This window comes from Miscanthus floridulus, chromosome 12, assembly GCF_019320115.1.
Source record: "Miscanthus floridulus cultivar M001 chromosome 12, ASM1932011v1, whole genome shotgun sequence".
In the NCBI taxonomy this organism is placed as follows: domain Eukaryota; kingdom Viridiplantae; phylum Streptophyta; class Magnoliopsida; order Poales; family Poaceae; genus Miscanthus; species Miscanthus floridulus.
Genome location: NC_089591.1, coordinates 56603046 through 56622603, shown reverse-complemented (window position 1 = coordinate 56622603; position 19558 = coordinate 56603046). Strand labels below are relative to the sequence as shown.

General features: G+C 46.3%; 1 protein-coding gene across 1 annotated transcript; it reads right to left on the bottom strand.

Moving 5' to 3' along the window:
• Nucleotides 1-1676: 1676 nt before the first annotated feature.
• LOC136498313 (uracil phosphoribosyltransferase-like) lies at nucleotides 1677-4296 on the bottom strand. The gene is made up of 11 exons (XM_066494254.1): nucleotides 4170-4296; nucleotides 3997-4075; nucleotides 3852-3910; nucleotides 3549-3626; nucleotides 3385-3466; nucleotides 3036-3084; nucleotides 2546-2607; nucleotides 2340-2407; nucleotides 2181-2236; nucleotides 2050-2097; nucleotides 1677-1973 (listed from the first exon to the last, which is right to left on the bottom strand). The coding sequence occupies exons 1-11, from the start codon at nucleotides 4212-4214 to the stop codon at nucleotides 1922-1924; spliced, it is 678 nt and encodes a 225-aa protein (XP_066350351.1). The 5' UTR covers nucleotides 4215-4296; the 3' UTR covers nucleotides 1677-1921.
• Between the last annotated feature and the right edge of the window lie 15262 nt (nucleotides 4297-19558).

Below are 19558 nucleotides of genomic sequence, written 5' to 3'. Positions count from 1 at the left end.
GTCTGGAGTCAGTCACCAGTTGACCCAAGCCGGATCCCCGCGAACGGGATGTCGGGGCCCCACTTGGACTAGCCAGCTAACAACTCACTAAGCATCGTGGCTCATCCATAGAGGAAAATCATGGCATAGCTCAGCCCTACCTTCCTCGTGCCCCCACGCGTAGCCAGGGTCCGATCGAGGGCCGGCTCATCTTTGTGACCGTCATCCTGTCCACGGTTTTTGCACAAGGATATCGAACACACGGTCGCAGATCGATAGACCCTCGAAGGGGTCAAAATCAGGGAAGGACCTCTTTCGACCCATCAAACCTCACGGCTATACCCCCGAGGTGTCCGATCTCGACCAAAGGGAATCACCGTCCCAGATCACACTGTGGGCAACAAAAGAAGGCCAAGGCCTTCAGAGTCCTCCCATTTGGAAAAGCCTCCAAAGGAGTATTCTACTCCTCCGCGGGCTCGGGGGCTACTATCGGGGACTAATACTAGGGTACCCAAAGAGGAGGAGCTAATAACCATCAACATTGATTCATTCGAGCAGTCAAAAGCGCGACTATAGCTCCAACCGAACCCCAGGTGCGCAAGCTCCGCCTCGCCCGACATCTGAGGACAGGTTTCGCCTCACCTAACCCTTGGGTCTACGCTCCTCGCCTGACCCTTGGGTCTACGCTCCGCCTCGCCCGACCCTTGGTTCTACACCTCGCCTCGCTCAGCCTTTGGGGGATAACTCCGCCTCGCCTGACCCCGAGGCCGCGTGCTCCGCCTCGCCCGACCCTTGGGTCTGCGCTCTGCCTCGCCCGACCCTCGGGTCTACACTTCGCCTTGCCTGACCTCTAGGGTAGGACTCTGCCTTGCCCGGCCCTGAGGCCGTGGGCTCTGTTTCACCCGACCCTTGGGTCTACGCTCTGCCTTGCCCGACCCTTAGGTCTACACCTCGCCTCGCCCGGCCTCTGGGGGAGGATTCTGCCTCGCTCGACCTCGAGGCCGCGTGCTCCGCCTCGCCCGACCCCGAGGCCGCGGGATTCGTCTCACCCGACGGAGGCCCATACCGCCGCCAACCACTCCAGTTCCTAGCGAATGGGCCTGGATCAAAGCTCTGACACCAGGGAGGTGACCGGCACGTCCCGATACAACCCGTGGCCATGACGGGCTATACCTGGGGATTCACATCAGGAACAACGTCGTATGTAACGGTGTTGTTCTGCCTAACCCTCGTACGGGTACTGACAGACGCGTCAGTTCACCACGACGTCCATTAGGACGAAGTGAAGCGCCACGACCGGGAGACGACGCCTGCGCATGTCGCCAGTGACGGATAGGGTCGTGACGTGGAGCTGTCCCTGTTGTCGTCTACAGGGTCGGTGGGACCCGATGAAGGAAAAGGACCCGGCGACCCTGGATGACTTCTCCTTCTCATTTTCCTCTTTTCCCTCGACTGTAACCCCTGCTTTCCCTTGACCTATAAAAGGGAAAGCAAGACGTCCCATGAAGGGGACTGGACTCGACTCTAATCGATCGCATCACAACACATCACACCGATTCGGACTTGAACCCCAGAACCGATTAGAACACACAAGCACATAGCCGGGAAACGATCGAGCTCTCAGCACCCGCTCGATCCTCTCTCTAGAGACTTAGGACCGTCCCTCTCTCGGCCGTTTATAACCCCTACTACGAACTTTCAGTGCTAGTAACACGAGCAGCAACAACGAACTGGACGTAGGAACATTCTGCCCGAACCAGTATAAACCTCGTGTCCTCTTAGCACACCATCCGAGCCAGACGCGCAATATTATAAATTTACTTGTTGGTGGCAACTCGAAACACCGACACTAGTCTACGAAAATAAGCAGGCATCAACTAAATCTGGTTTTTGCTGAAATTCCTAGGGCAGTGGTCATCAGCAAAGGGCCAGACCGCCACAGTCATGTTCCATAGCTGCGGTCTCCAGCATCCCCAAGGCCTGGGACTATGAAACTGCAGTACATTAGCGAGAATGAGTTAACAGTGCAATAATCATGATTTATGCATATGTTGGTAAAAATATAATTACCCTTTCTCAGTCACAATTTGATCCATAGTTCCTGTATACACACAAATCCTGCAGAAAAGAGTGATAAGATATACAATCATCAAGGTAACCTTACTAAAAATGCAACAAATTTATAGAACTTCAGAATGCACCCTGGGAATCTTTGATTGAGCTTCTTGATGGCACGAGGAGCAGCAACAGCTGATATCTGCATAACAATCACTGTTTAGAAAATAATAACCATTTTTTAATCAACAAACGGATCTGTTTCATTTTTTTCATTTTTTTTTTTTTTTGCCTCATGAACTTACGATTCTTATCTGACTGATTTCAGCTCCACGCTCCTTAACCAGATCAACTGCTGCAGTGACTGTTCCACCTGATGGAAAACACAAGGTAAGAAGAAAGACGACCACTCAAACACGCATGGGCATAGGAGTGAAATCAATCAGGCAAACACAAAAAGAATGATAACCCAATATAAGAATTGGCTGTGATATACAAGGGAAAGGATTACCAGTTGCTAGCATAGGATCCACAAGGAGTATATTACATCCTTTTGGGAATCTATCAGGTAGCCTGCACTCAAAATTATGTTCCATTGATCATCAGGAAAACAAGTACCATTGGTAATTTCATACAACACTATAGCTTGCAACTCAACTATTTCAATAGATTGCACTAGAAAAAGATCTTATGATACATCAAATTAACTAAAAGTGTACAATAAGATAGAAAAGAGTAAGCTGGAACACAGTTCATAATCACTGTAGTTCCAAGCTTGTATGATGAAAGTGACTTCTTCATCAAGGAAATTAAATTAACTAAAGAATATTTAACAACCTCCACTGTTTGTTTCCTAGCTACAAACAAGCTACATTTTTATTGAGATAATATTTCGTTCTGCCAAATGAAGTTACATAGCTTTAGTAGAGCCCCAACTACTGTGGTATAACATATCAACGACATTATTTATCTAAATGCAAAACAAAAAGAATGGCACCTACTTATTTAGGTAAACAGAGGGCAGCAGCGTTGTCTCATCCCTGGACATACCTTCATTTAGTATAGGTAAAAAAGGAACATTAGCAGTAATCAATAAGCATGCTTAAATAAATAAATAAATTTATCTAGAAAACTAGACCAGTTTTTATGTGCTAAATTTGTCTAGTAAAAAAAAGTTGAAGCACACCATGTGTTTGTGGACATATTAGTAGCATATTCATCAGCAGAAAGTGTTTCGATCAAATATGATGTTCTTTGTAAGTCAAAAGATGAAAACATATTGCATCACAAACATCAGCAAGTGAGAAATTGAGTTTTTTTCCCAACAAATCAAAAGTTATTTTTTCTCACCTAAATGGAAAGTTCTAGTTGATGGCAAAATTGATGTTGCAAGATCTGCAAGAGCAAGCCCTGCTCTAAGAATAGGTACAATCTAAAATATATCAACAAAATTCAAGGTTAATTAATAATATTGCCAAACTTGCAAAAAAGATACATTGAAGAGACATACAAACCATGATTGGCTCCATCTCACTGACAGATTCAACAACCGCAGTGCCCACAGGTGTCTGGATCTCCCGTGTTACTGTCGGCTACCAGAAGAAAGTGGAGAACTATCTCAATGATCGCATACTCAACGAAATAAAATTCATCATTACTGACTGCCCAGAATAAAATACATTAGAAGTTTCGTTTTCACATCGCAGTGATCATTATTTTCACATCTACCCTAAATTATATCTTAACATCAAACACTTGCATCAGCACCACCAAATGTAGCATTTCCATCTAGTTTTAGGTAAGAATTAGGAACATACCAACCAATCCCGAGTTGCCTCATAGATTAGCAATCTCCCTAATTCCCCCATTGCACTCCCTGCAATTAATTGTCACCGGTAAAGCACGACGTACCAAGAATAAGGACGAGATTCAGAATAACAATAAAAAAGGCACAGCACTCACTGAAGCCATGGGAAGGGGTGGAGCGATCGCGGAGCACTGAGACCCAGTGGCTGATCAGCGGGTGCGCTGGCACCACCACCTGCCAACGGCGCAATAAACCACCAACACCTTGATCTCCGACAAGTATTACGGCACCAATCATTAATACAACGTGCGAGCGAGTGGGTTCGTACCTTGAAATCATCGGCGGCCGCCGGTCCGTTGTTACAGTTCTCCATCCTCCGTACTCGAGATTGGGACCTTTGCTGGAGGGCCTTAGGGTTTTAAGTGAGTCAGGATTAGGACGAAAAGCAATCGGCGGCAAGGGGAGACGGCGGGACGGAGCATTATTTACATATTTACCATCGTTATAATGTGAGTGGTATAAAAAGTACCATGTCAGTGATTTATGTGTCAGTGACACAGTGTAAGATGACATCCGTAATAATGGTAAATATGTAAATGCCCCGCGGGATAGGAGTGCAGGATGGCAAGTTGGGAAGGCGGTGGGGAATTGGGGATGGATGTGTGCAAGGTCGAGCGTGTTTCTGCAATTGTGCTCCGTATAGGCGTGTGTTTGGTTGGACCATAGATGGGCCTATAGATGGCCAACAGGCCGGCCCGGCACGGCACGATACGGGCCCGTGCCAGGCCTAGCCCGATGGAGTCGGGACGGCACGGCACGCCGTGCCTCCCGGGCCATGCCGAGCTAGGCTTCGTGCCTGGCTGACGGCCCAGGCACGACTTGCTGGGCTGTTTTTCGTGCCGGGCCGGCCCGGTAAGCATGGCTTGTGAAGCCTCTCGGGCCGGCCCAAGGCCCGCTTGGCAGGGGGAGGCAGCGCCGCGGCGGTAGCAGGAGCCCTCGCGGCCGGCGAGCCTGTGGCCATGGACGAGAGGGAGGAAGAGAGGAGAGAAGGGGAAGGAGACGACGAGCGGCGTGCTCCACACGCAGGGCACAGTCGCTGCTGGTCTGCCCAGCCAAGCCGTCGTCGTAACCGATCGCTATCATGGAGGAGGAGCGAGATCTGGTGGATTCGGAGAGAGAGCGGGGGCTACTGGCAGCATGGAGGAGATGAGGATGTCGTCGGTGCTCAAGGCCGCTCTGCTTGAAGCCGCCGCTGCGAGGGCGCAGAGGGAGAGGCCGGGGGCCGTCGACAGCGTCGAGGACGACGCGAACGGGGCCGGCGGCGGCGTGGAGGATGCAACGGACTGGGGCCACGTGGATGAGGCGAGCGGGCTGAGCGCGATGCCTGCGCGGGGTGGGTGGGGGAGGGGGTTGTGCGTAGGCAAGCACGAGCACAGAGAGCGAAGGGAGTGCGACGACTAGGGGCTGAGGGGAGGGGGAAATGAAGTTAGGGTTGCTACCGTGCTGCCGGTCCTGTTGGGTGCTGCTGCTGTCGTCGTCCATGTGAGCGGCCCACCACCGGGCCGTACGCTGTGGAGCGGGCCAGTGCCAGTGTCGGCCCACGTGCCTGGGGTAAGGCCCAGGCACGGCTTGCTCCTTCGGGCCGTGCCAGCCCAGGCCCGCTCGCCATCGGGCCAGGCCGGGCCAAAAAACGGGTCTCATGCTGGGCCGACGGACTCGGGCTGCATGGCCATATATGGATGGGCAAGGCCAAGCCATGTTTGCTACTCCCTCTCGTTAAAAAAAATCGTCTAAGACTTATATAGGTTAAACTTGGTTTAATTAAGTTTATAGAATCTTCTCAGAAATAAAATTTATAGAAAATATTATTAGTAATGTTTTTATCTGTTAATAAACTATAGTCACGTAATAATCATTTTCTTAATTCTTTGGTCTTCTTTGTTTTTCTAATAAACACGGTTGGTCATGACTTGTAACTTGTAAGCGCGTTTATGGTTAGAAGTAGATGGAGAAACATTATATTTATGAAGTAAAAATAAATAAAGCTAAAATCCTGGTAACTTGTGAACTTATTTAATTTGATGTATTCCTAATAACCTTAATGTGTTATCTGGATACTTTTAAATCTATTATCGCATCATTTCTAAAAAATGATCTTAATATTTATAGCACATGTTAGCAAAAATGATATGGGTCCATCCGTGCTACCTATTGTACCAGTGAGACCATAACTTTTAGGTAAAACTAGAAGATCCTCCGCATGTTACTGCAGAGATTGCAAAAAAAATAAAAATGAAATTAAGTAGAGATGATATGGATAACTTGTATGAAGAGGTTAAAAGTAAGTGTCATGATGTACCACCTGATTTTAAGAACAAAACCAGATGCACACCATATATGAGCCTAGGAAGTTGCACATAAGGTTACAAATAGATGTAATATCAAAAGACAATACTTAATATATAACGTACTTAGTACAAGAAATATAACCTTAGACAACAAACAGCGGTAAGACAACTCCGTTCTTCAGGTGAAGACTCTAAATCCACAGGGACAAATGACTGGTTGATCACAAGCCTAACTCCTCAGACTCTAGCAATCTGGTACCCATCCGGGAGTTTTCTAAAGTATTGAAAATAAAGAAAGCGTAAGTACATGTCGTACTCAGCAATATAACATAGGGGTTCATAAGGCTTAAAAGGTTGACCCTGGTTTACTGCGATCAACTTTTAGTGAGTTATAATTTTAGCAATTGAGTAGCAACAAGTTTAACATAAGCCCATATAACTACATGATCATGTAAACAAGAATAATGTATAGCAAGAAACAATAATCATTAGTGTCCATCTATTCATAAGGAGTCCAGGCCTCTTGTGTCCGTGAAACATGGCTGATATACTAGTTTTACACTCTACAGAGGTTGTACACTTTCACCATGAGCCGTGATTTGCCTTTCGCCCGAGGTGATCTGCCTCTTGACCCACTACCAAGGAAGGTCGGCAGGGTTCACTATGAAGCCTTTTGAAAGTCCTCTCTAACAAGTTAGCAGCCGCTAGGTTTCAGCAGCTAGGCCAATGAAGCCCCTCTAATAGAGTGGCACAATCCACGCAGGCTATACACACTCTGAGAAACAAGAAGCCATTCTGTAACCTAGGCCTATCCTAATTCATCTTAAGGTAACCACTAACAAGCTAGAAAAGCTCAGTTTACTTAGCTAAAGCCAAAGCTAGAGCCATAGCTCTCATGGTTGTACTGTAGGTCCCGGATGATCACTTACAGATAAGTTCTTATGGAGAGGAATCTAAATCATTTGGAAAGTAGCCAAATACTCTAGTCCCATTTATTCCATGTTGCTAAAAATCATATTTTAATGTTTATTGCATATACCATTAGTCACGCTACAGATCATAGTTATTGAAGTAGAGCACTAGCATCATACTAACCAAATGCATATCTCCCACAGGTATCAAGGTACAAGATATAAAAATTAGGATATCCTTAAGTTAACAAGGTAGACACATGTATATGAATTAAGTGCATTAAGGTGAATAGATAACAAGGATGATCACATGTTATAATTGCCTTAAACTCACATCCTCAACTGGTCCTAGCCTTTAAACATGGGGACAGTTCGGGTCGACCCAATGGTTCATAGATCCAACCCACAAAATTGACCCTAATGGGCCCCTTTTACGATAGATGAAGCCTGCTCAGTCCAATGGCTTAGAGCCACTCAAACCTTAGGGTCGAGTGGATCGATCCACCAATCGGCTTCCTTCTACGCGGTGGCGCAGGCGGCGGCGCCCTCTGATCTGTCGTATGATGGTGGTGGACTCACGGAGCTCTTGTGGCTTTAGCTTCACCCTATGCCATGAGTGGCGTCATGTACAGGAACGACAGCGTCGTCTCCTGACTAGCAGCTAGGTGCGCTTGGCCTAGTTCCTGCTCTCTACGACATGCGAGGCACTGCCGTTACCTATGCATGCGCGATGGCATCGGGGAGGTGACACAACAATAGGTGACCAAGGCGAAACATGGCGGGCAAGCATCGTACGTGAGCGAGAATGGGGGCGGTGGTGGCGGCACGAGGCAGCGCACGTACGGGCACGTAACAGCGTTGCGCCGGGTTAGAGCTTTGTGGCGGTCATGGCGGCTACGGGACACGGGTGTGCCAGAGGCGATGGTGAGGGCTATAGCCTAGAAGCAAGGAAGGGATGCACTCAGATGAGGCAAAGCAAAGCTTGGATGTGTTCACTTCACTAGAGTAATGGGTGGTGCAACTTATCTCTTGTCATCAATGATTGTTGTTCCATGCGATAGAATCTTTTAGTCTTCAATAACTGTCCTCAGTTCTTGCCTACAGTTTTGTGATTTCAAAACTCTTTTCTCCTAACTATGGACGAACACAACGAAAGATTACACACTGGAGAACAGCAATGAAAATCACTCCTAACTACAATACATCTTTCCTAGGACAACTCATCTACTTCGCTAGACCACATAGCTTCATTCCTAGGCTCGGTGGGTTCTTCTACTGCCTAGGATATGGATCTACCTCCTCTCTTGGCAGTGGCTGAGTTAGGGGAAGTAGGGGCTCTACTTCTGATATGTCTGAGGGTGGAGGTGCTGGCGGTATTGCAACACTGGTTCTCCTTTTTAGCGGGTGGACAGGGATTCCCTCCAAGACCAAGGGTCCCTGCCTTTCCGTGGCAAGCGTCCTACGCTTGGCCCTTGTGACAAGATAGGCATCCTCTAGCTACTGGGTGTGTCGATCTTTGGCCTCCTTCAGGGCTTCCACCATGGTAGTCTCACAACTTTCTGCGACTACCACACTAGTGTGCGCTTTCAGCGAGCTACACTTGGAGCATCCTAGAGAAGATCTTGGCTTTCTTGGCTTGGTGGAGGCAATTCCTCAGCTCCAAGGCCTGCTGGTCATACTGCTCATCTAGAGCAATCAAGTATGTGGTCAAGTGCACCACGGTTGGGCTTGTCTTCTTGTGCGTCCCACCCTTGCAAAGCCTCCATGCGAGCCCTCCATACCCAGTCAATTCTTTTCCAAAGATAGAAAGAACCTAATGGGGGTATGAGCAATGGGCATCTTCATAGATCTGGTAAAGATGCCGCAAGGCTTTGCGAGTCACAACTTGGTAAGTGTCACTGAAGTGAAACCTGGTTGTGGTCACGTTCTAGGCTTTAGTGATGTCAGGGAACTCTTCCTAATGTAGACGATGACCTCACATCGCTCAGTTCCATGTTTCTCATACTCATGGCCCTCATACTCGAGGCAATCCTTGACTCTGAGTTTTTGTAGGGTGGCATACAGAATTCTAGGAAGACCCTCAGTGTTCAGGCAGTAGCTGCTAATCTAGGCTCATGCCATTCTTGGTGGGTGGTGGTTACAAGGAAGGATTGAGCAAGAAGCTTGCTCAAAAGAAAGGCTAGGTGAGCTGGGATGCACCGAGTGGTGATACCAAGTGACTAGGCTTGGCCTCTTTGTAATGGTAGAGCAGTCATTGGTCCTAGCGTAGTCCACCATCGAGTCTTGCGCAGAGACCAATAAAAGGAAAGCAGTAGAATCTTTACGTGCACAAGATGAATGGTACCTGAGGCCATAAAGGACTAGTACGACTGCAGGGCAGAGCTCCGACAAGAGCGTGGAATGGAGTATGGAAAAAGTGAACCACGACAAGCGTGATTCATGACGAACGCAATGCATGAAGCCACAGTACAGCAGTAGCTCATGAACAAGGATAGGTCAGTTCATGCACTATGCGACATGCATGACATCTATGAAGGGCGCACCCGCAAGCAATACTAGCACAATGACTAAGGCAGTACCAACACGACTGACTTAAGGATCGTATACTATGCAAGAGTTAGTCCACCAGGAGAAAGCCTAGTTAAACCTATTCCGAATACTTAACCATAGAAATAGGGCTAATTATATATTTCATATACAATTGCCCTAACTTTTTGCAAAAATATGTTATCACACTTTAATTTAGAAAATGGTTTTGAAGCTTTATATCCTCAATTATGCTATGATACCACCTGAGGTTAGAACCGCCTAATCTAATACCCTCCCAAAAGTATTTATCCTCCATTAGACACTAAGTACCCAAGGGAGTGCACTAAATCATGTCGTTCCATTGAACCCACCCAAAGGGAGAGTCGAAAATCCACATCTTTTATCAGGATCATAAACGAGAGGATAAAGCTTACAATATTCTTATCCATTTCTTACATCACTTTATTACAACATTAGAGTACTTAAACAAGTTGAATGCAATAGCAGAAATTAAGCATATGATCAGAGTTACAACATAAACAACGATTTATCTAATGACATGTTGAAGCATTAACGTAGTGGACATTTCTATACAAGATATGCTAGTAGATTTTACATCTTTCCTTATGAAAACCTTTAGTGAGGGTTATAAATAAACACAACGATCACAGCGTGAAAGGAATCCTCTCTGAGCCCACCAGAAGGTTTCCACGCACAAAAGTCAGCTCTAGTATCCACCTGTCACCTACAACTAGGGGAAATAAAACCCTGAGTGCTCGATTATACTCAGCAAGACTTACCCGACATGAGAAAAATAAAAGACTCTAAGGATATGCAAGACTTATTTGGCTTGCTGGTTTATTACATTTGCAAGGAGCATTACTAATAGTACATCCTTATGTTCCAAGTTTTTAGCGGTTATTTTTAGTTAATTAGCTAATCATTCTAAGTAAGCACCTAAGCTACTTTCAAGCATGTGGTAAGCAATCAGAACCATTTTACCATCTTTCATATTTCATTTCTTACTACGGCGCTAGACCATAGCCAAGTCGGTACCATCTCAAAAGTAACAGCGATTCATGAATCAATGTATCCCAGCTGGGTACCCTAAAACATACACCTCGCTTGTGCCCTAGGCACAAACAAGACCAACTCGTTCCACTCCTATCATGGGGTCTAGGTGCTCATCCAAACTTAGACTCCAAGCCCCAACACCTAAGACCCGATCTCAGTATGGTGCTTAGACCTCCACATAATACCCGCCCCTAAAAGTCAGTCCGAAAAGAGCCAGAACCCATGACAAGACAGTTACAAGTCTATAGGGTCAAGATGATGGACTAGAGGGGGGTGAATAGTCCTTTCTAAAATTAATCGCGTCAGCTAACCGAAGCAAGTGCAGGAATTAATACTATCGGTCTAGCCAAGACTACACCCCTCTAACTTTGTTCTCTAACACCTTGCTAAGATCCTAATTAAGCAACAAAGGTGTCGGGCTAGCTAGAGCTCACCTAACCAATTCTAGGAGCAAGGTCACTACAAACCTATGCCACTAGTACTTCAAGCAATGAGGGAGCTCCTACACATGCTAGTAATCAAAAGCACAAAGTCAACTAAGCTTACTAGCAATGCTCAATAACAACACAACCAATGCCAAATTAGAGAGCGCAAATACTTAGCTACACAAATTAAGCAATGTAACTAATAAGGTTACACAAACCTAAATTAGCCACGCAAGGGATCCACTTCTATGCTACACAAGCAAGAAGGTAACTAGTGAGCTGCACAAGCTAACTAATTACAAGAGCAACTACACAAGCACAATGTATATAAAAGTAATCACAAGCTTGTGTAAGGGGATTGCAAACCAACGGGAAGAACAAGGTTGACACAGTGATTTTCTCTCGAGGTTCACATGCTTGCTAACACGCTACGTCCCCATTGTGTCGACCGCTCACTTGGTGGTTCGGTGGCTCATTGGCATCACCCACCAAGCCCGCATGTCGGGTACCGCAAGAACCTACCCTAAAAGTGAGGGTAGCTCAATGACACACTCAACTAGAGTTGCTCTTCGCGGCTCCCATGGGGCGAGCACAATGCCCCTCACAAAGCTCTTCTCTGGAGAACCACACATGCTTTTTACGGGCTTCAACAGAGACCACCACCAAGCCATCTAGGAGGTGGCAACCTCCAAGAGTAACAAGCACCACCGGCTTGCAACTCGATCACCTAGTGCCACTCGATATAATCTCACAATGCAACGCACTAGAATCACACTCACTCGCAATCGATTCACACTCTTGCAAGCACAAGTGAGTTAGAGGGCATCCAAGCACTCCTACACAAGCCACATAGGCGTGAGGGTGCTCAGCAACCAGCCCAAGGCCGGCCACACACTCCTTTTATATCTCCAAGGGCTAAAATAGCCGTTACTCCTTCACTAGGCAAAGCGCGTACTGACCAAATGCGTAGGTCATAACGACCGGGCGTTGGACCCCAGCGTCTGATCACTTATAGAGAGGTTCTAGAGACGTTATTCAGTGACCGGACGCGTTCGGTCATCACTGACCGAACTCTCCTAGCATTCGGTCGCTTCTAGACATGCTAAAAACACTGACCGAATGTTGTGATCGGACTCGCAAGTGCTGACCGGACGTAGACCCTGAGCGTTCGGTCGTTTTTTCGCGCCAACGTCCGGTCACAGACCTTTCAGTGCTAAAACGGTTATAACTCTTAGCTCCAAACTCCGATTTCAATGATCTTGGACATTTTGGAAAGCTTACTCAGAGGGCTACACATCCCACATGCATACTTGATCCAAATCACAATGGATCAAAACAGTATTCCAATCCAAGGACCATCCAATAGTTTGGAGTACACCAAAAAACATTTTTGTCTTCTCTAAGTTGATTCACGACAACTCTAACTTCTTCTCCTTTGCAAATATGCCAACACCACCATGTGTATGTGTGTTAGCTTTTCACAAGTATTTTCCAAAGGATTAGTCACTCAACTTGCCACGCCACTCGATCCTAGCGATGATGCAAAGTTGGATCACTCGAGTGGCACTAGATGATCGATATGCAAACAAGTTTGCCCCTCTTGATAGTATGGCCATCTATCCTAAACCTGGTCATCAACTTCTCTACACACTTATGACTAGTGAAATGAAATGCCCTAGGTTATACCTTTGCCTTGCGCATTCCATTCCATCTTCTCCAATGTCGATGCAACATATGCACCAATATGATCAACAATGATATGATCCACTTTATATCATCATGTGATCATATTAGTTCATCGATCTTGACTTCACTTGCTTTTCACCATTGCCTTCGTCCATCGGCGCCAAGTCTTGCTCAAGCTTTACCGTCATACGGTCCATCGCTCCAAAGCCTCCGACTTGCCCTTCACGCTTGCAACCGGTCCATCAAGCCAAGTCTTGTCTTAATCTTCTCCACCTTGATCACATGACTCAATGTCATGTCTCATGTGTAATAAGCTCCTTCATCATCACATGTGTGAGCTTTGCAACATCTCCAAGCCATTTTCACCTTCATGGCATATGTTGCTCATACATATGTATCTGTGGACTAATCACCTATGTATTTCACATAAACACAATTAGTTGTGGCAGAACTGCCCGAAATAGCACACTTACGGAGGCGCTCGTCTTCCATCAGACACTAAGCACCCCAAAAGTAAGCTACAGCGGGCGGTATCCATCGGGCACACCCCAAGGGAGAACCCGAAAGATCCACATTTTCCCCAAGAATCCAATAATGAAAATGAGTTACAATACTTGTCTATTTCATACATCAGAGTTTCTTAAAAAGTACATTTTTACAATACCAAATGTCAGAGTGCAGAATAATAAACAGCGGAATTTAAATAAACATCTAGCGAACGGAGCCAGGATTCCGTCTGAGCCCACCAGAAGGATCCTCCATACAAAGGTACTTCTCATGCATCACCTGCAACAAGGGTAAATAAACCCTGAGTACATAATGTACTCACAAGACTTATTCGACTAGTAGGAATAATTTCTCGACTCCAAGGAATATGATAAGCTTTATGGTTTGCTGGTTTCTTTTGGTAGAAAGCAATACCAATAGTGAGTCCTTATTTATGTATTGTTATCAACCGGATTAAGTTATCATCTAGCCAGTCTATATAAGCACCTTGTTCTACTTTCAAGCAAGAGTTGAGCAATTAGTTCCATTTCTTCTCCTTTCAACTTTCAGTTCTTACTACGGTGCTAAACCACAGACAAGCCGTACCAGATTTTCTAGCGATTCATGAATCAATGTGCCCAGCTAGGTGCCCTAAAAACACACGCCCCTGCTTGTACCCTAGGCACAAGTAGGACTAATACATCACTCTCCTATCCCGGGTGTCTAGGTCCCTGTCCAAACTAGGACTCCAAGCCCCCACTCCTGCGTCCCGGACTCAATGTGGTGCAAGGACCTCCTCCATCTCTGCCTCCAAACAGTCAGTCTAGAAAGAGTCGAATCCGCGATAAGAGAGCAACAAGTCTTCCCTACGCCCATACCCAAGTATGCGCTTGGAACAATAAATCTATGACTTGCCTAGAGTCATATGCAATGATCGGTCCTTAATCGACACAGACAGAGAAAAAGTGTAACCGAGCTATGCCCTGTTGGCCGCAGGACACAATCCTTTACACCCACCAATACCTAAACCATATCCCTACCCGGTCACCAATTACCTGTACACATTTTTATCATAAGTGATCATATTTATCACCTACTTGCGAGTAACGGTAGGTTACGCTACCGATATCCTGAGCATAGCAGCTACTCGACCTGTACTAGTAGGACTCATAGGTAGATATATTTATGCATGTAGTTTCCATAAAATGTCTGTAACTTAAATGCACATCACACACATATATATATATTCAGTGCTCATTAAAATAGGGGTTATGCACCGGAGCTTGCCTTGGGCAGGCGACAGGTCAGTAAGGTCAGCACCAATAGGCTCTGGGGCTCCCTCCTACACGAGGATCTCCTCCTCGTACTCCTCGATCACCTCGTCGTACTCTGGCTCGCCGACGGGCACAAAGTCTATCAGCTCGTGATCTACATGAAATGATGATGCAATGCTTAGGAATATAACAACAACAACCCTTAAAATAAAAGTACATCGATTTAGCTACTAAGCTAGTGCTACCGACCACGGTGCTAAGCTATCTATTGTTACCGATAACAAGTTTGAAATATGACATTCATTATTATTATAGCAACTACAAGTGTTCTTACTCCTAATGCTAATTTACGCTATATACGATAAAGCAAGGGTAATAACTACTCTATTTAGCATCCTATTCTAGGACTATGAAATTTACATCAAGTACATAATAACCTAGCGAGCCCACTGTAAAATTTTTATATCTATAGCTATCACAAATTTTCCACAAATATTCCTACAATATTAATCTACATAATATTAGCTCTCTAGTTTTTGAATTTACGAACCTACCATTTGCACGGCTAACTATAATCTAACTGCACTAATAGGTAGATGAAAATTTTGCGAACCTAACAAACTTGGTTTCACTATTTTTGGACATCTACCGAATTTACTACAATTTATCAAAGTTTAGCTCATAACTAAACTAGATAAGCATTTCTATTTTACTGGAAATTGAAGAAATCAATTTCTAACCTGTGGCCCAACTCGCGCGACTCGGCCCACAACGACGCGACGCGTGCGCGCAGTGCGGCCCAGTCGGACGACGGCCCATGGCGGGAATGACCCGCACGCGTGCCATAATATGCAAAAGAGCCCTTGGGTTTCCATCAAATGACAACGTAGTCTATTCCACTATTCCCTCCTCTCACTGACTCTAGCACTTAACCCCTTCGTTTACTTTAAATTCACATCGCGACGCCCCTGGCTAGACTTAACAGAGCCACGACCTCGCCGGCCAAACGTCGACGAGCACCGACCACACCGGCACACACCAGCATCCCCATGAGCTTCCATGTGCCACGCGCAACGGATTGAGGTAACACACGCTCAGAATAGCGCACCATGCAGGCGTGGCCACATGCCACGGTGGTGACTGGTCATGGTAGCCCGACGCTGGAAAAATCACCTATTCGAACGCCTCAAATACTACTCGGTGACCACCAGCAGGCTGCGTTGAACAAAGTAGCAGTTCTAATTGGTTCGCTACTACCTTCAAACGCATCGGCCATGAAAACGGCACCTAACTACGTCCTCCGGGGATGGCCACGCGCTCCAGCGCACTTCTACCCAAATCGAGTCAACCAGGTACTCTAGGAGTAAGAGGACCTCACCAGCGGTGCGACAGATGGACTGGGTGAAGGCACGGGGCTCGGCAAGACAGTTGGCCACAAACACAGGGTGACGATGGTTCCCGATGAGCACAACGACGGCGTCTCCGGTGACCCGCTGCTCCATCGACGAAACCACTGCACGATTGTGATAACCAAGTCAAGTATTACTCAAGGCACAACCTAATTGAAATGACGAAGCACCCCACGACGCTCTGGTCATGTGCCCACTTAGGCGGCCATGGCGGCCCGCCGCGAGGGAAACTCCTCGTCTCACCTCGCTGAAGGCCGAACGAAAGCCAAGATGGCTTCACTCACACGCTAACTATTTGGGCTCACAGTGGGCATGGTTAATTGGAAAATGGTGGAGTGGTTGAGGCCAATTTCAGTGGCGACTCCTAAGGACTTATGGCAGCCAGTGGCGACAGAATTCCAAATTAGTGTCCTTCCCATGTACCACCACCATAGTGACCAGTTTGGCATGACGCCATCCTTCCACGTGACCACCACACGTGCATGATACACAGAAAAGGGAAGTGCATCGATTTGGTTGCTTGGCATGGCTTGACCGACCGACGACCTTGCAGGCAAAGTGACTGGCGCCTTTGGCGTGGCCTTAAGGGCAAGCACAAGAACGCCATAAGCCGAATGAGCCCACGCGCACGCACAGTCGACGTCAATGGGAGCAGTACTAGGATGGCAGCGCTAGACGGCACGCAATGCAAGCGATGCGATGCGACGCGAGCAGCAACCATGGTGGACGCGCTGAAGGGGAAGCAGAGCCGCCAGGACCTAGGCGCAATGCGCTTGTGTGCGTGCGTGCGAGTGCCAAGCATATACGTCCACCCGCAGCAGCAGCGCGGGACCCGGCGCACATCTGGCCAGAGCAGGGCAGGGCACGAGTGGCGTCCCCAAACACAGTGCGTCAGCCATGGTGACTAAACCGCACACCAGCACGTGGCAGCAGGCAGCCATGGCAGCAATGCTAGGACCATGCGCGCGATGTGCTTGCACAGGGTAGCAATGAGGACGCGACTGGCGCTGCGGCGTGCGCTAAGCGAGCCAGCACCGGTGCCAAACCAAGCAACGGCGGTGACCGTGGCCAGCGTGGGCTCTGTTCAAAACGTGCACGGGTTTTTAAGCTGTCGCAAAACCCTACTGAAAGGTCCAAACGCCAAACCAATTCTTCTATATGCTAGAGGGTACATAGATCTACCGATCTATGCCACGACATCACGCTACTTCTTAAGCCAATCTCTCTACAAAAATTACCAAACGTGGCTTCGTCGACCCATTTTCAAACTTACGCGAAATGATTTAAACTTCGAATGGTTTCACGTCGAATTCAATTTTCGAGCTTCTTGATATACTAGCTAGCGAACCTCATCCTCGACCATACATATTCCATCGTTGCCTATGAAGTACGTACTACCAACTTTTATTAAAGTTCGCATACACGTTCTACTTTATTTTATTCGATAAAAATTCGCTTAGAATACTAAACGATATAAAGCGACATGAAACGTAACATTTGTTTCTTGTTTCGGATGAATGTTTCAAGTGTCGTACATTGATTTATACTTTACGTTACACACATATACACATAAGTATGATGTTCATGCGACGTTTTAGCAAAAACTATACAATGTAATACCGAGGGTGTTACATTAGTCCACCTAGGTTGTCACTCAATTACCAAAACCACACAATGACCTTTCAAAGTCTTCCATTTATATCTTAACAAAACCACACAAGGAGCTACAAAAATTACAATGAGCACCTAATAATATTAAGAATTTACTATGAAATTTTTAGAGCCAACACTATTACTGATTTATTACAAAAATTCCTGTAAATTTATATCTTAACAATATTAAGCATCTCAATTCAATTAGATAACTCCTGAAAATACTATGAAACTATGTGAACAAGATATATTAACAGGTAGATCATGATTTTAGGAACCTAACAAAATTAGTTTTATAATTTTTGGACATCGATACGATTTTATATTAAGTCTACAAGTTTAGCTCAGAAATTATATTAGAAAAGCATTAACCAATTCCTAAGAAAAACAAAAAATGATTTCAGCCGCATAGCCCATTTACGCAAGGCCCACGGGGACGTGGCCCATGCGCGAGACGACCCACGGAGGGGGAAGCCCACGTGTGATGGTGCTTTTGCAAAAGAGACCTCAAGCTTATCCTGAATTACACCTAAACTGACAACACTTTTCCTATGTCTCTTTGACAAATTCATTTAACCCCCTAACTTTACTCCAATTTCCTCGAGCACGCACCGATGACTCTGTGCACGGTGGCACGGCGGGCAGTGGCATGTGGTGGTTACGCCAGCCACCGGAGGCTCGTGCAAGCCTAGCTGACGGGCCAACCTCCACCTATGGCCCTAGCACCTATACTAAGCAATGGTGAGATGCAGCAGGACACACCAAAGTGGTTGGCCACGGTGCGCGGTTGTCCACGACGGCAGCACGGTCGTTTCTGAGAGCTACGATGCTAACGGAGCAGTAGAGGTAGCGGAGAAGCATCAGGGCTTACCGTAGACCTAGCCAAGGTGATGGTTCGGTCGAAGACTACCTAAGCAGGGCTGCCCGTGTGCTACCAAACGGTGCAGCGGCATACCACGATGGACACGACCACGTCAGCGACGCTGGGGTGGCGGTGGCGATAAGGCTAAGGGGCGCAGAAGGAAGAGGAGTTCAAGGCTTAGCTAGTAGTATAGTCAATTGGCTCTAGATGGTTGGCTAGAGGGCTGCCATCGGCACCTGCCGATCATGGCCTTATCGGCCCGGCGGTGAGGAAATGCCCAAATTGGAGCTTGGCCGGGCGCGATTCAAGGTGGGGTAGGGACAGGCGAACAGGTGACTTAATGGTAGAGAATGAGACATGATGAATTGAGTCAAGATGACCTCTCTAAGCCAAATTGGTGAGCGAGGGTCCATCGGTGTAACACCTCGGGTGTTTAAATATTAAAACATGCCATGTCATCATATGCATAGCACATCATTCATGTGTTAGTGAAAATTTTTAATATGCATACACTAAAATAAGTTTACCTTTATGTGGTATGTGTTGAATTGTATTGTTTGAATCAAGTTCAAAATTTTGTTTGGATTTGAATTTTCAAGAAAACCCTAATTTTCAGTATTTAAATCCTACCCTAAAAACTCATTTCAAAATCTAAGCATATTTTGGGGTTGAGCCTTAAAGCAAAAGTGTAGAGATTGTCGAGTTGTACAAAGTTGGTTTTTGGAGTTTTCAAAGTTGTTTAGAAAAATTTGAAGTAATTTGAAAAAGCGTAATTCTTTAAATGTCCCATTTTTTAATCCAAATTTGCATTTCAAAATGTAGACTGAATTAGGGGGTGGTTATAAAAGCAAAGTTGTAGAACTTTAGATTTTGAGCAACTTTTATTTTTGGAGATTTTTTAGTTATTACATAAATTTGGGAGTAATTTGGAAATTTAGATGAATGGCAATTCTGTAAATATGGTGAACAGTACTCGCCGCTTAAGCTACACCGCCGGCGACCTTCTTCTCGGTTCCAGGCGCGCTCGTGGCCGCGTTCGGCTCCACGCTGGCATGGTGAA

Bases quoted from the DNA above. Each gene is read 5' to 3' on its own strand.
- LOC136498313 (XM_066494254.1), bottom strand. From the start codon at position 4,214: ATGGAGAACTGTAACAACGGACCGGCGGCCGCCGATGATTTCAAG. The intron at 4,076-4,169 runs GTACGAACCCAC...CGCCGTTGGCAG, and splicing joins CGGCCGCCGATGATTTCAAG to GTGGTGGTGCCAGCGCACCC. The intron at 2,408-2,545 runs GTAATCCTTTCC...GTTTTCCATCAG, and splicing joins GGATCCTATGCTAGCAACTG to GTGGAACAGTCACTGCAGCA.